This window comes from Cyrtonyx montezumae, unplaced genomic scaffold (assembly GCF_038088225.1).
Source record: "Cyrtonyx montezumae isolate F1298 unplaced genomic scaffold, pur_monq_1.0 scaffold_20, whole genome shotgun sequence".
NCBI lineage: Eukaryota > Metazoa > Chordata > Aves > Galliformes > Odontophoridae > Cyrtonyx > Cyrtonyx montezumae.
The window spans coordinates 710,053-725,000 of record NW_027071937.1 but is presented as its reverse complement, the minus strand read 5'-3'; the positions used below and the strand labels follow the sequence as shown (position 1 = coordinate 725,000).

The window sequence follows — 14,948 nt, the reverse complement described above, 5'->3', positions numbered from 1 at the left end:
TAGCATGGGTTACATTAACCACGTGTTCTGAAAGAAAAGCTATTTCAGAAAGCGTTAATTTTTCAGTTAAGAATCTCCACCTTCACAGAAGCACTACGGCTGTTGCTCTGTACAGCACAGGTACAGGCAGAATTAGGAAAGCCCGCGTCGCTGGGCCGTGCCACAGGCTGAGACGCTCACTGCCACCAGGGACGATGCTCCCACCCTGCCTGGGAGACAGATTTTACACAGAGCTGCAGTGCCTGAGGGGAAGCACAACACAGCCGCCTGCCCCAGCACGGCTCCTGGGTCCAACCAAGGCTGCAGTGGGGCTGGGGCCACGGGCAGCCCCGTGCTGCTGCGCAGGGGACGAGGCGCAGCTCATCGGAGCGCTCTCTGAACACTCAGCAAACAACAGACCACTGACTTTGGCTTGGAAAAGTTTGCTGACATATTCAGACAAAGAACATTCTACACAGGGGCAAAATATTTAAATAGAAAATAGTTCACACAGATTTTAATCCTGGATTATTTTAAATATTATCCGTTTTAATTAAGGCATTATTGCTTCTTTCTTATGTTCTTTATCTAATTTCTTTGAGGGAAACCAATTCTGGAGATCGCAGAAAACATTTGTTCATGATTATCCAGAAATGCACTCGAACAAGACTGAAACAAGAGCAGCATGCAAAAATGTATTTAAGGACTGATCATCCCAAAATGCTGCTAAAAGCTATTAACCAGTACGTGTTAATTGCCACAGCATTCATATTAATTTTCACTTCAGGCCCGACATTGCGGAATATTTCCCCTGATACATTTTAAACAAAGTTTAATTTAAGGAACTGCTTCTATCAACACTTATGAAAATTAACAGCCAAGCAATTAGCACTCATGAATTATCCCTTCCCCCATGCTTGCTACAGCATCATTTTTGAAACAGTTGCCGTAAGAGAAATTGTTTGATTTTAACACACCACCAAAATTACCCACAAAAAGCCCAACCCGTGACGCTGTGCAGAGGTACCATTCTTTGCAAGAGGTTTTTTAGCATCTGTCCAGCCAAATTTCTCTCTGGTAGTCCAGTAAACCTAGAAAGGCCCTATAAGGTCAGAAAATAAACTAGAAGAATTCCTCAGACCTTGATTTTCAGCTAGTAATTAGGAATATAGCAATAAAAAGACATCCTGAGAAGACCAGTCTGCACACAGTTTCTGGCCTTGCACATCAAGTTTTCCTAGGGCTCAACAATCCCTTCTTTTCTTTCCACTTTCTCCTTTGTCTATTTTGCATATCTTCAGCATTTCCTTTTGACTGTCCTTTAGCACTTTGGTGCTGGTAGCATTCTTCTAGGGATGTAAGAGCAGCCATGTGGTGACAGGCATCTCAAATTGGACTGACAAGACACTTCAGTGATGGGAGTTTCTTAAAGGCAGCAGACTTGGAAGAAAAATGGTGGTGGAATGGCTTCAAAGATTACTTCAACGGGAATTGTAAGCAGGGGCCTTAGCAAGAGTTATTCATTCAGGTTTCCTGCAAAGCTGAATAGCTAATTCTTGCCTCATTTTCTTCTATCCTGGTAACTAAACACATCCTGCTAATGTTTTTCTCAGCAGTAGGAACAGTCACATGGTTGAATAGCTTTGTCATTAATATAGTACCAAATCAGTATTCCTTCAGATTAAAATTGAAGAGAGGTCTCATCACCCCACTTTCCAGGAATGCAGCTCATGATTTGAAAAGAAATATTCTGAATTTCTACTGAAAGAAAACATTTCTAAAACAATTAGTGAAAGCCAGCAGGTAATACTACCCACATTTTCTACATTCAGAAATAAGGGAGCAGAGTATTTAAGGTCTTGATTCTGCAACAGCTTCATCCCTAAAAATCAACTGTCATTAACCTCTCCTTTTGGGAGCCATAGGTAAGCTGATGTTGTGAATCTTACAGCTGTGTCACTGAAAGGAGTGATCAGGATGCTCCTGGAGTTTCATTTTTGGTGCCTGCCTACGGCTCTCAAGTCTGTCTTACAGTCAGTCCTACTTTCCCAACCGATCAGCTGCCAGCAAGTTGGAACAGTATGCAATCAAAATACAAGTCTTCAAACCTGGTAAGCTGCAACATACCAGAACTCACGCATAGAACGTATGATAATGTAGTTTGCATGCAGAGAACAGAAACCAATTTGGCCACAAATTTCTTAAGCCTTCAAGTAACTTTCACTACAGTGACAACCGAAGTAATAGGCTATTTTCAAAGGCTACTTTTCATACAACATGCTCTGCAAGAGCTTGTGAGATTTATTAAGCAAGAGGTACATCCCACATGATTTACAATCCATGCAAGCACCTGCAGAGGTTGGGAAACTTTATAGAAGAGAAGCTTGAAGATGCAGGGAAGAATAGTTATTAAGAACAACTTCTGGTTAAGAGCTGCAGTTTTACACAGCACATGAAAGCCACATGTAACTGTGTGACAAGACTCACCTGAATTCTTGAGCTGATTAGAATGCTTGCATTAGAGTGCATTTCACAAGCCATATTCTCTACTTTTTTGGTAATTAATGAACTGATCAGAACAGGAAGAAATTAGAGAGCTTTAAAATTTTATTATTTCATAAAATTGCAGAAGTGGTTATGAAAAGGACTTTAAATCTGGCAGAAAATGCCTGCAAGATGTAAGCATTTTAATAAATTGGCTTCGTTGATGTTATGGTGCACAATATTTTCTAATACTTAATTGATTAGCTTAAAATGATACATCAAATGCAGAGGGGGAAGACCCAGAATGAAAAGGTTTTATACCATTTCAAGTCAGTTAGGAGCTGAAATACTGTAAGTGAAAACCATTCTGCATGCAGTTGAGTACAGAAGTGAACAGCACTCACACCCAACATTAAAGAGCTTTCCTGAAGGTCTGCAGTGAACCACACGTGTTACTCAGCCAGCTGAAAATGTGTTACAATGCTCACATACATGTCGATTATAAAAAGCAGAATGACTGAAACAAAGGCCTAGCTATCACCTTGAAGATTTCAGAGCCACTCTGATCTCCCGAGTAAATACATAATTAAGTAGGTTTTCTTAAAGACATGTTTAATTAGGCCCCTGGCCCCTCCTCACCCCTCCTGCCTCTCCCCAATTATGTACCATTTCCCCAAGAGACGTGTGGCTCTGCTAATTATGTAAATAAGTCATGCACTATTCCCTGAAAGAATTGTATCCATCTGAAAAATACTGCTTATCTATTATCAGTAAAAATAAACACTAGACTTGTGGTATTTCATTAAAAATCATCTAAAAATTCAGATGGCTTGATTCTACATTTCTGTCTGAAAACACAACAAAATGGACATAAGCAGAGTAAGACACCACCAAGCTACTGTGCTTCTGCTCTGCCTCAGATGGTGAGATGTAGGGAAGTGTGGAGAATACATTTCATAAGCACACAATTGAAAAACTTACCAGAATAAAATAAGTAATGCTATTCTCATTAATACAGCCATTTTTAGTCTAACAATTGCCAATTCAGTTATTCTGGAGATTTCAATAGATATTTTGGTTCCTAAATGACAAGCAAGTTGGTTCATGCCACGTGCTACACATCACGATTGAGTAACACTGATGTATTTCATTAATATCTGAAACTAATTTGTGCAGTACAATATCCTTCAAATGGAACAATCACCTGCTAAATATATCAGACAAATATGAAAATTAAGATGTTAATTACAGTCAACTATAATTCATATCAATATGGTAAAAAGTAGCTTGGATTACCAAAGTGGGAAGGAAACACAGCGAAGTTCTTCAAGTTTCTGAGGAACATTCTAGCAGGTAGCACAGCTGGGAGCAGCTGTCAGAGCAACAGGACTGGGGTACCACGGAACCATAAGCTGCTCTTAAACAAGAACTGATTTCATTTTCACTTCCACTTTGTTCCACTGTTGGAAGTGAATGTAAATATTTGCCAAACTGCAAATTCATGAAGTAACTGTGAAGTGTCTTACGTCTTGGTGTCATCAGCAAAGAACTGCTATCACTCATTAATGAGGCCAGACAATTGGAAACACCAAATCGGCACTAACTACTGCATACTAGTCAGTACAAAACAAAAACAGAGGCAACTTCTGCCCTGTGGACTTCATGGCCTAGAACATTCTAACTACCAGACACGTTAGCAGAGTTACAGATCTGACTTTCCACTTTGTGAATACTTAACAGAACATTAAATTCTTCCCACACAATGTTAACGAAGCTCAAACTTCATGCTCCTACAGCAGACTCCACAGACAAATCCAGCACAAAACACCTCTGTGCCGTGTTCATAGCTGTTCTGGAAAAAGATGTCACTCATCCTTCACACCGATGTTTGTACTTCAGTGCAAAGCTTATGACAGGAAAGAGCTGTCAATAAGGGATAACCAGACTGCACGAAGGAGAGCGAGCTGCACTTCTGAGGAACTGCAACGTCTTGAAATGAGTGCAGTCAAGGAATGAATCTGACCTACCTAGACTTGTAGTAAACCTCTTCTGTGTGTTACATAAAGCAGTACTTGCACAGAAGTACATTTTTTAGTCCCTTTATTTTTGCCCCAGATCTTGTCCTGTTACTGCTTCAGCATGCATGGATCTTCTACTGCCATTCAAGTATTCTGAAGATGAGGACAGCACAAATCGTGGACTGTTCAGCAAGTGCTGTGCTGTGACTAAGCAAAAGCTGACAAACCATGTTTACAAAGGGTCTCACCATTCCCAGGGCTCTGCCACTCCAAACGCTTACCGAAGTTGGTGGAGAATAAAACTGGGAAGTGAAGTGTAATTTTGTAACACGAATGTCAGAATGGTTTTATTGCAGCTGGAAGCATTATATTAAAAACTAAGAGAAGAATGTTTCTACTTAGCCACTTCAAAATAACAGCCCACTGAAAAGTCTCATTAATGTTTGAACAAGGCAACACAGGCAACGGCTGCTACAGCACATCACCTTCAGGTCAGGGACCACGTGGATATCAGAAAAGCAGGGGTTCACTTACCTTGCCATCAAACTTTGAGTACTCATTGAAGGGGTTATTCAGCTGCAGTGGACACTGCTCAAGTCGCACAGACAGTATTGACTGCTTCCCAGAACACGGAGATCTTACTCTGAAATTCTTTTTTTCAAATAGTGAGCTCAGCTCCTCTGCTGTAGATCAGAAAAGAGATGACAGCATTTGTGTTCGGAGATGTACAGAGACTACTGACCACCACAGAAAGATGACATTATATGAGAGGGAACAATATAAAATGTGTACAACAGCAAGGGCTCAGATCTAACATCACACTTACAACACAAAGTTTGTAACACGTGACATTGGTTCCCCTGTTCCTATACTACATCAGCACGCTGCCAGCTGGAGCCTGGGACTACCTCTGACTCCAAAGAATCACTTCTGTGGATCTTCCTTCTCAAGGTGAGACTGCACGTCTCAAAGTGCCACACCTGGAAACAACATCCCAGATGAAGAGTCTGAGCAATTTAAAAAACAAAGCAAAGCAACGAAGCTTTCTAAATCAAAGGTAGTAAAAGTTAATCAGTACTTTGCAGGATCTGTGAGGTCTCACAGGCTCTGTCGTAGAGCTCTTCTCATATGAAGAGATTGCATAGTTCAATCACCAGCAATGGTTCAACCCAACAGTTACAGGCATACTTATAAAGAAATAAATAAAACTTAAGAAATAGAGCTCCTTGCATTACAAGGACACCACAAAACCAGGACAGAGCCCGGGGTGTTTTATCAGCACCAACAGGTCTCATCTGCGAGAAACCCCAACTGAAGCTGGACAAGTTTTCTCCACATCTGCTCTAGGAACAAAGTGCCCCAGACTCAATCAATCACTACCTGAGAATCAGCACCAGTCCTCCTGGGCTGGCTCTGCTCTGCATTCACACTTTCAGATTCTCTCACATCTGAAAGCTGTTCGTGCTGCTCCCCCAAGGCAATGGAGAAGCTCCTAAGGCACGCTGACTGGGGACATGATCTGCAGAGAGTTGGTTCATTGAAGCTGTGAATTTAAAACTTGTCAAATTATAGTTACTCAGTAACACAGTTTATTTTTAGCAGCCTGAAAATTCAGACAGTGGCAAAGGTGCTAAACACCAATACTAGCAGATAACAAACATTCTTGTGAAAGGCTTTGATTCATTAAAAAAATGATTAAATCCTTCATAACCGTGCCACCTTGAACACCTTTAGGTATTCTCTCTTTGTAACAAGCTAACCTCATTAGAAAAAAATAATCTCAATTACAATTATGCTAGAGTATTATCACTAATTGGCACTTCTCAGCCATTAGAAAAGTACTCTGTGCCTTGGAATTCAAAATAATGGCTTAAATGGCTCAAGTGAAAAAGCAAGTATCTTCAGGTAATTGTACCTTCAAGTTTTGTCCCTAGGGAAATGTTAAGATGATTTGTTTGCTGTTTCCTTTGTGCTGATGTGGAGAAAAGATCTCAAGAATCATTCTGCATTTGCTGGAGTGATGTCTGTTTTGCTTTGAGTTCTGCACAGGTTTCACACAAGCCAAATTCCTCATGTGACTGAAGAGCTGAAATAACACATACGTTCTGTAGTACGCACGTTCTGTGGGAGTAAGCTCAGCTGACTGGGATGCAATTTTCCATTGCCAAAATCTTTGCAATTACAAAAAATGTGCCTCGTTTAGGAAGAACAGCTTGAAAACCTCCCGAAGATTTGTGCCAAAAGCCCAAAGGAAGATAGATTCTGAAAAACTACTCTCTCATTAAGTGTTTTGCCAAATAATTTCTTATAGACTACGACTGAGGGAGGTGCAATTATTCCCTTCAACCTAGGAGAAAACATTTTTTCAAATGCAAGGAGAAAATTCAGGGGAAAAGACCTCATTTCTTACATTGAACTAGCTTGAATTGGGAAATTTTTAATTCTCAAGTGAAATTAAGTTTTGCTGTTACTCAGTGTCACGGTGGTTTTTTTTTTCAGCTGTACATGATTTCTGTCTACATGGCATGGAGTGGAGATGTCATTTTCATTTTACTGAGGAAGTACTGACAAATATAAAGGTGATGTGAATTGGTGGCACAATCAAACAAAAAGACTTTGGCTGTGTTCCACTTAACTTCCAGCCAGCTTCCCCTGGGGTGCCTCTATCTGCTGATCTCTAACCAGCTCCAAACATGGACAGCTTCTTTTCTATGTCTGTGCAACCTACAACCTTCTCTCTACCTCCTTCCTTTGATGAAGCAATGGCTCATCTCACAACAGTGAGCAAACAGATGACAAGCAGAAAATACTCTTATTAGTGTAGACAAAATTACTTATGCCTCACACCCTTTTATTCTGGTTAGTATACTTTTATTTCTGTATATAGTAATTAAACAAAAAGGAATCACAAAGGATAATCTTTTGTCTAATGTCTCAAATTATGACTGTAAATCCACCTCCAGGACAATGGAAATGCACTGCTGTAAGAAGAAAGTCTTGCAAGCATCTCTGTGATGGGTTATCTATGGAGATGATGTTATCAGACTAACGCAGTAGAAACCAGCAACCTTCCAGCTTCCTTTGAGCTAGCAGGGTGTCAGCCATAAGCCTGACTTTGTCTGGAGCTTAGATAAACACAGGCAGAAAAAAAAAGCCCAATTCCTCCTGTGTGAAGCAGCTACACCTCTGGTTATTGCTTTCATACATATTTATCAATAATGCTAAATGCAAGGAACAGAGCAGGCATGGGAAAACGAAGATACAGATGACAAATTTCAGGGCTCCTCTTCTTCCTGCTCTCTTTCTACTATGTTGCTCCTCATGCAATTAAGTGAAGAAACAAGAAGAACCTCAGTGACAACGCCAAGTGTCTGGAGTTTTTACATAATTCATCTTTTATTTAAATTTGATCTGTAACCAGGAGGAGCTGATCCACCCCTCTGCTACTGCAGTACCAATGCAAAACTCAGCACAGATTTACAGCACAGGACACCTCCTTTGTCACTGGTGGATGCATCACATTTATCTGCAAGGGAGCTCAAGAACAGAACATCATAGTGGAGCCCATCCAAATAACAAAACATGAATAGCATGGAGAGCAGGAAACTGGAATCTGACTGCAATTTAGTGTAAAGCAATATCAAACAGTGTAAGCTAGGGATTAAAAGGAAAAAGAACTTTATCATCACTGATCAAATGCTAAAAACATACTGTGCAAAGAGCTAGAGGTTATGGTAGATTAAACTTCACGACATACTGCTCTGCTTACAGAAGTAGAAAGGCAAAAACATTTTAGAATGCATTAATAGAGGCATCAAACATAGCTGAACACCACACTAAGGATTAGTGCAACTGTGCTGCTCATGTGAGCAGCCTTCTTCACTCCTCTAAAAGAGGAATTACACAACTGGAGAAGGTTCTGCAAATAACAGCCCAGAAGATGCATGGATTTAGGCAAAAAAATAACATAAGGAGATTACATGGGGACCTCATTAAGATATACACAAATTTGAACAAAGTAGGCATGACAGCCTACAGAGGTTTGAATGAGTGTTGAGTACAGCAGGAATGGATGCTAGCCTGAGCTGTGAAACAAGAGAACTCAGATTTTTCATTCCTAGCATTACAGTTCAAACTGTGTAGAATATCCAAGTCAGGAATACTTCACTTTATATTAATAATAAAGAAAGAAGTGTACGTTCTTGGAGAAATTAACAATACTGGTCACTGGAAGGGTGAAATAAATGAGGGCATTTATTGTGCTTTTGTTTAAGTACATCACATACACACACATGACTTCTCCTTACCCAGAAAAGCAATCACAATTTCTAAGATGTCCATTTCTAAGAAATCCTTAGTGCACACCAAATTTCTCTGGAAACAGTGAGAAAGCCATAACTTACATGGAGATAATGGTGCTGCACTCTGCACGTGGGCACTTGCCCATCATCAACCCATACAGCAAAGGCAGTACACGCTGTTACTGAAGTGTGCCACGATAATACCAGGAGCTTTGCTACTCCCATCTCTTCCTCATGGAGACAACAGAAGTCTTAGAATACAGTGACGTTACAACAGAAATCCCCAACACTGCATTAATAATTTATATTGCACAAAGATATTGAACAGCCACTCCACGTATTTCAGACTAACCAATTAGGTTTTAAATATTTGATCCCTGTTTTGGCTTTATTGGTAATTTGCAATGCCCTGTCACAGCTGAAAACAAACAGGACTGTGGTCCCCCAACACACCACAGAGTGAGCAGAACTGCAGAACGAAGGCAAACACAATCATTAGTATTTCCCTCTATGCCTCAAAAAGTGAAGTGACAATTATGAACTGAAAATGCTATAACCATCAAAAGCAGAAACAGAAACAGTAGGAATATAGAAGGTCTTTTCTTTTTACCTGAGTAAGAAGTATTTCTGTCTTTCCACTGAACATTTTTGCATTTTATTTGATTTTGTCTCTCTTTCCGCAGACGTTCCAGTCTCTGAGCTTGAAAAGAAATATTATAACTATAAGTTTGTCAATGAAAGTTTACTATAAACAAAGACATAATTAACTATCTTTATATGAATAAAGATGTTTTATATTGCATATGTAGGAGAAAAAGTCATAAAATTTTAAAGGTGGCACCCCTGAAAAGCAAATACCAACAAAAACATGAAAATGTTCTTGATTTATAATTGAAATTAGAGGATATAAAACATTAATAGAGATCATAAAGATAGTATTAACATGGAAGAGAATAATAAAATGTGAAAACTTCTGTGATTAATATGACATTTCATTATATAAATCATTAATAACGGTCTTAAAGGAATTTTAATGCACAAATGAACTGAAGTGAATATTACATTACAGGAATAAAATTACTGTTATGAATTACTCTACCCGTTTCAAAAATTAAAGATAAATGAACTCAGACTAGACTATTAAAGTTTTAAATATAAAATCCTTTATCTAAAAATCATGAAAATTATAAAATGTCAAAGCTATATAAATTAGCATAGCTTTTTCTTCAGTATGCTGAAACAGTTTATAGGTAGTAAAATAAATGATTTGTATCTTCACAACATTAGTCAAACCTTAGAATGAATATAATATTTCTTTAGGTATATTTTGACTCCATCTTCAAAACAGGGATTGAAGAAAAGCCTCGAGCTTGGGTGTAATAGCAGAGGGCCCTGAGGCAGGGCACTGCAGAGCCTGGGTCACCCTTCTCCTGGCAGCACGGCCCTCAGGGAGACGTGTGCCTGAAGACAGGGCTGCTACCCAAAGCAACAAGGAGGAACCAATGAGAGCAAGAAAGGAGATCAGACTGGAATGTAGGACTGATGGTGTTGATCACGGAAGGAAACAATCTGCTGGATGTATTAGCAATTTTGATGTACTGAGATCATTCATTAACTAAAATGGGTTTTCAGAAGGGATTCTGAAACACTAAATTACTTTGACAATTTTTAGATACAATTTGAGTTCCCTGAGATATTTAGCCAATTAAAAAAGAGGTTAATAAATATATTCTATGCCTTCCACTACTACTATTATTATCATTATTATTTTATGTATTGGCTTTGAACAGAACATGGACACATAAGTTTGATTTGTTGATTTGTTTTTCCCATAACAACTCTCAACCTGATGAAAAAATATCCAAACAGCTCCAATGCATTAAAGGAGCAGCAAGCAGTTTAAGGTACAGACACAAAGAGAGATTTCACTGCCTATTTCCCACAGACAAGAGGCCAATGCATAAATACCTCTGTGCAGTTCTGTGAGAAGTAAGGAGTGATATTCCCAGTCATCAATTGAAATACTGCGTAAAACACCGCTGCAGCGTGGACACTTTATTCTGAAAGCAACCTCTTTATCCCACCCTCTAAGCCCCTCATTATCCACAGTGCAAATCACCACCTGGAACCCTTTCAGCCTAAGTGGACCATCACAAAACATCCCTAAGATCTGCATGTGAAAAAATGGATAAAGAAAAACACATAGAATAGAAATAAGAATAATGTGTGTTATCATGGTGTGCGGTAAGCGCAGTCACCGGTTCATTAAAGAGGATTCTGACTCAAAGGGACAGCGCTCCCCTGCCCAGGAGGGCTCCACGGGGTGGTGACAGCAGGGACTGAGCTCCAGGCACAGCCCACCCCGCTGTGCCCCTGCAGGAGGATGCAGGAGGTCAGTGCAGGACACGAGGGGCAGAACACAGGTACCACCGTGCAGCCACTGCCTGCACTGACTCGGTGCAGCTCTTCCATCTGCAGTTGCTCTAAGACAGTCCTACAACACAATTTCTGTTCAACTCCAAATCAGATGGAATTATCAGTACCTATATTAGAAGTTCCAGTTATTTCAGGTTGATTCTCACAAGCACGTTAGTTTAAAAGCTTTCTGTGTGAGAAAAGCCACTGTCCAAACGTTGCCTCATTAACTATTGGATGAGCCTTTGTTTCCAGCCACGCACACAGGATCTGCATTACTTGCTTTCCTGGGTATGGCACTGCCAAGGCAGCGTGGGAATGGAGCCTGGAGCCAGAGACCCCTATGACCCAACCAGCTCCTGCAGGAAGGGATGAAAATCTCAGTGGCAGAAGATAGCTATATTCTCCCCAAACTCAACACAGTGCCCTAGTGCATCTCTCCCACTGTGCAGCACCTTCAGAGGGATAACTTTGGCACTAGGATGCACATAACGTTCCTTTCCAAACCACATACTCACATATCTAATGAAAAAAGGCAGAAAACTGGCTGCCCACTGAACTTATTGACCTTTATTTTAGAATGTGCCACCAACTGAAAACTTCCATGGTTTCAAACAGAACTAAAACAGAGATTATTTCTTCAGTCTGCTCGAGGAAAAATTAAAAATAAACAAATTGGAATCATTCCGTAAATCTTGAAACTTTGCTTCTCCTTCCTTATAAACTGTACCATTGCCTGAGCTAAATGAGTCCTCAAGGACAACGTCAGGCAGTCTAGCACAGCAAACTTCACACTGTGACTCTGAGTCTGTTGCAGGAACATTGCCAGATGATTTCCAAAAGTAACTCAACTGGAAGAGACCGGTGCCCTGTCTTTCCACAACTTTTGACAACCGATTTGTAAAAGGTATTGCCAGATATTTACTTCCATTTTACCTTTTAGACCGAGCACAGATGTTTTTTCTGAGCTCTAGGTGGTGTTATACCTTCAGAAATAATTTGGAAAAAATAAGATAGACTGTAACAGAAAAACAGATCAATACCGACCACCCCACATTGACTTTCTCATATATATTTGGTATTGTAATTTTTGTTTGCAACACTCCTTGGGAACCAACAAACGGGACAGCTTTCTTCCACTCTGGATAAGGAAAACCTACTTTGAAAAGGTGCATGTACTTAAGCTTCCTAACTTGCTAACTTACAGCCCAGCTCAAGGATCTTCTTAGATACATCACTTCAGAAGATAAAAAAAAAAAAAGACAAACCATTCACTTCCCTGCCTTACAAACTTCACTCTTTTCTAACACACAGATTTGATGCATCACTAGGCAGAGCTTTCTCAGAAGAGAACCATCCTGCTCAAAAGCTACCACCCCTCCAGGCAGCAACAACAGAAATACCAAGGACTGCTCATGTGCTTGGGATTTAGACTTGATGTCATTGCAACTTCTTTAACATGTAAAGCTGAGTACCTCAACATTCCTCTGTACATTATTAAGTAAAACAGCAATTAAAACTCAGCTGACAGCACACCGAAGTACCTGAATCACAACATGCATTTTAGAAAAAGGAGCTCTATATTACAAAAGGAGAAGTTTGGCAGGAATCTAGCCAGTCATGCTATGACCTGCCCGTGGATGTAATACTAACAGAAACTGAAGGGCTAACACTGTTTTGGCAGCTCACCTGTGTTGGATCGCCTCCTGATTCCGAAGTCCCAGCTTGAGGTAATGTCAACTGATTGGGAATATACATAGCCCTGAGTCTCACCGTTGCTCCCCTGTGTTTCTGAAGCACTGTCCCCATAAGTTGATGAGGGATTAAACTTCTCTAGGTCGACATCATGATCTATCAGGACCATTTCACACATCCCTGTGTCATCACTGGTCACATGTGACTGCCGAATGTGAGCAAGTATAATTGTTGGGTTGTCCAGGAAAGCCATTCTGCCCACACGACCACCACTTCACTGTACTATCTTCTCTCCATCTTGTTTCACGGACACTGTACCTAGAAACACAACATACACAGCATTTAGAAAACAGACAAACAAAACACCAACCAAATACCGACCAAGAAGGTTCATATGTTGGATGCAGAAAATCTGATTCAGTTTTGTACAGCAAATTATTTCATTTCTGTTCCAATTCCCTTAAGTTACAAGGTTTGCTGAGATCCACGTGAAGAACGGTGGTTTCATGGGTGGGTCACACCAGCCTGAGTTCTGTTCTTCATTTTCTGACTATTTCCATTACCAAAAGTAGGACTGCTCTCCCTGAAGGATTCCTCTCTGTCCTCAAAGCCAGAGGCCCCGAGGCAAACACATCTACCTTTGGGCAAACGCCTTTGGCCGTGTGATCGGGGCGATGTGAGCACAAGGCTGCAGACACAGCTAAAGTACAGATGTCTTAAAGGTGCACCGAGAACGTAGTTTAAAAATAATTCCCACCACATTGCTCATCAGAAAAAGGCCATGCCTACCTGCAAGCAGCCAGAACTTGCTTAAATAAGCAACTGCCTCAGGCTTCTAAAAGGTCCACAAACTCCCAATCAAAAATTACTGCTGCCCCATCAATGTGTCATATAAATGTTGGCATGTTAATTGTGTATTTATAAGATTGTTAATGGTTAGTTAATGTACCTCCCACACTATTATTGTACTTGAAATGATTTAATGTCTGCTAAGGGAGTTAACAACATGTAACAGCAGATGCGAGATTTTTACCTTTATACTCTGCACCCCGACTTCATGCCATTAGCAGTCAGCGTGCTCTATTACCCAAGCTTCTTTACCATTTTACACATGCAAACACTTTTCCCATAAACAGAAACAGTGAAAAATTACTGGAAATTCCATTTCAAAGTCCAAAGTTTAATACAAACACATTTCTCTTCTTTCTTTTCAGAATTTTCAGAAGGACACATTAAAAATAATTTGTCAGTAATACTTAAGAATTCATAGAAATTCCTCAAAAAGAAAAAAACGAAAATCAATGCTTAAAATTCAGTGTAGATCTTCATGCCACACTTCAGCATTTGCTGCCTACACTACTCAGACTGGTTCCTCCTTCGGGCAGAAGCAAAGCACAGTCAGATGGCACAGATCTGGTCAGAGAAATGAAGACAACAGAACAATTCAAATAAGCAAGGTTCAACTTCCCAAGCCTTCACGTGAATACCTTTAAATCTCCACGTAATCAGTGTCATCCATTTCTGGAGCTCCTGGGGGCTGCCAGCACACTGCCTCTCCGTGCCCCTCACACCCACAGCCGTAATCCCACCCACGGGCAGGAGCAGAACTGAAGGGAACTCAGGGACTTCCCAAGCACCGGCAACTCATACATTCTTCAATCACCAACAAAAAGCCAACGTTATTTTTAACACTTGCAGTACCTAAACATTATACTGCTACTAAATAAAATACTTTGCAGGCAGCTGTCAAGCATACCTTGTGCAAACACTAAAAATGAAAGGAGCAGTGGGAAACCTACACAGCCTTAACAGCACTTCTGTACAACACGATGCAGTTTGGTGGTGAGGAGACAGAGCCGATCAGCAAACACCTTCTGTGACTCGTCACACAGGGGCAGACCCGCAGTGCCCTCGCTTTGTGCTTGGCGTTTCCTCTAGCAGCTCAGCACACACTGCTGCCACGCGGTGGGATCTGCTGCTTTTACCTCCAGTACTCTTCCAGGAACCCACTGCTCTACTTACAGCACCTATAGACTTTCACAGCAAGCTAAGCACA

The 14,948-nt window shown here is 40.5% G+C and overlaps 1 protein-coding gene across 2 annotated transcripts in view; it reads right to left on the bottom strand.

Moving 5' to 3' along the window:
* The window catches only part of MAPKAP1 (MAPK associated protein 1), a 73,420-nt gene extending 60,205 nt beyond the window's left edge, over positions 1 to 13,215 (bottom strand). For both annotated transcript variants that reach the window (XM_065737327.1, XM_065737328.1), the window contains exons 1-3: positions 12,887 to 13,215; positions 9,393 to 9,482; positions 5,016 to 5,164 (exon numbers count right to left, since the gene is read on the bottom strand). In XM_065737327.1, the coding sequence (XP_065593399.1) occupies positions 5,016 to 5,164; positions 9,393 to 9,482; positions 12,887 to 13,145 (498 nt within the window). In that variant the 5' untranslated portion in view covers positions 13,146 to 13,215. The remainder of the gene's footprint in view (positions 1 to 5,015; positions 5,165 to 9,392; positions 9,483 to 12,886) is intronic.
* Between the last annotated feature and the right edge of the window lie 1,733 nt (positions 13,216 to 14,948).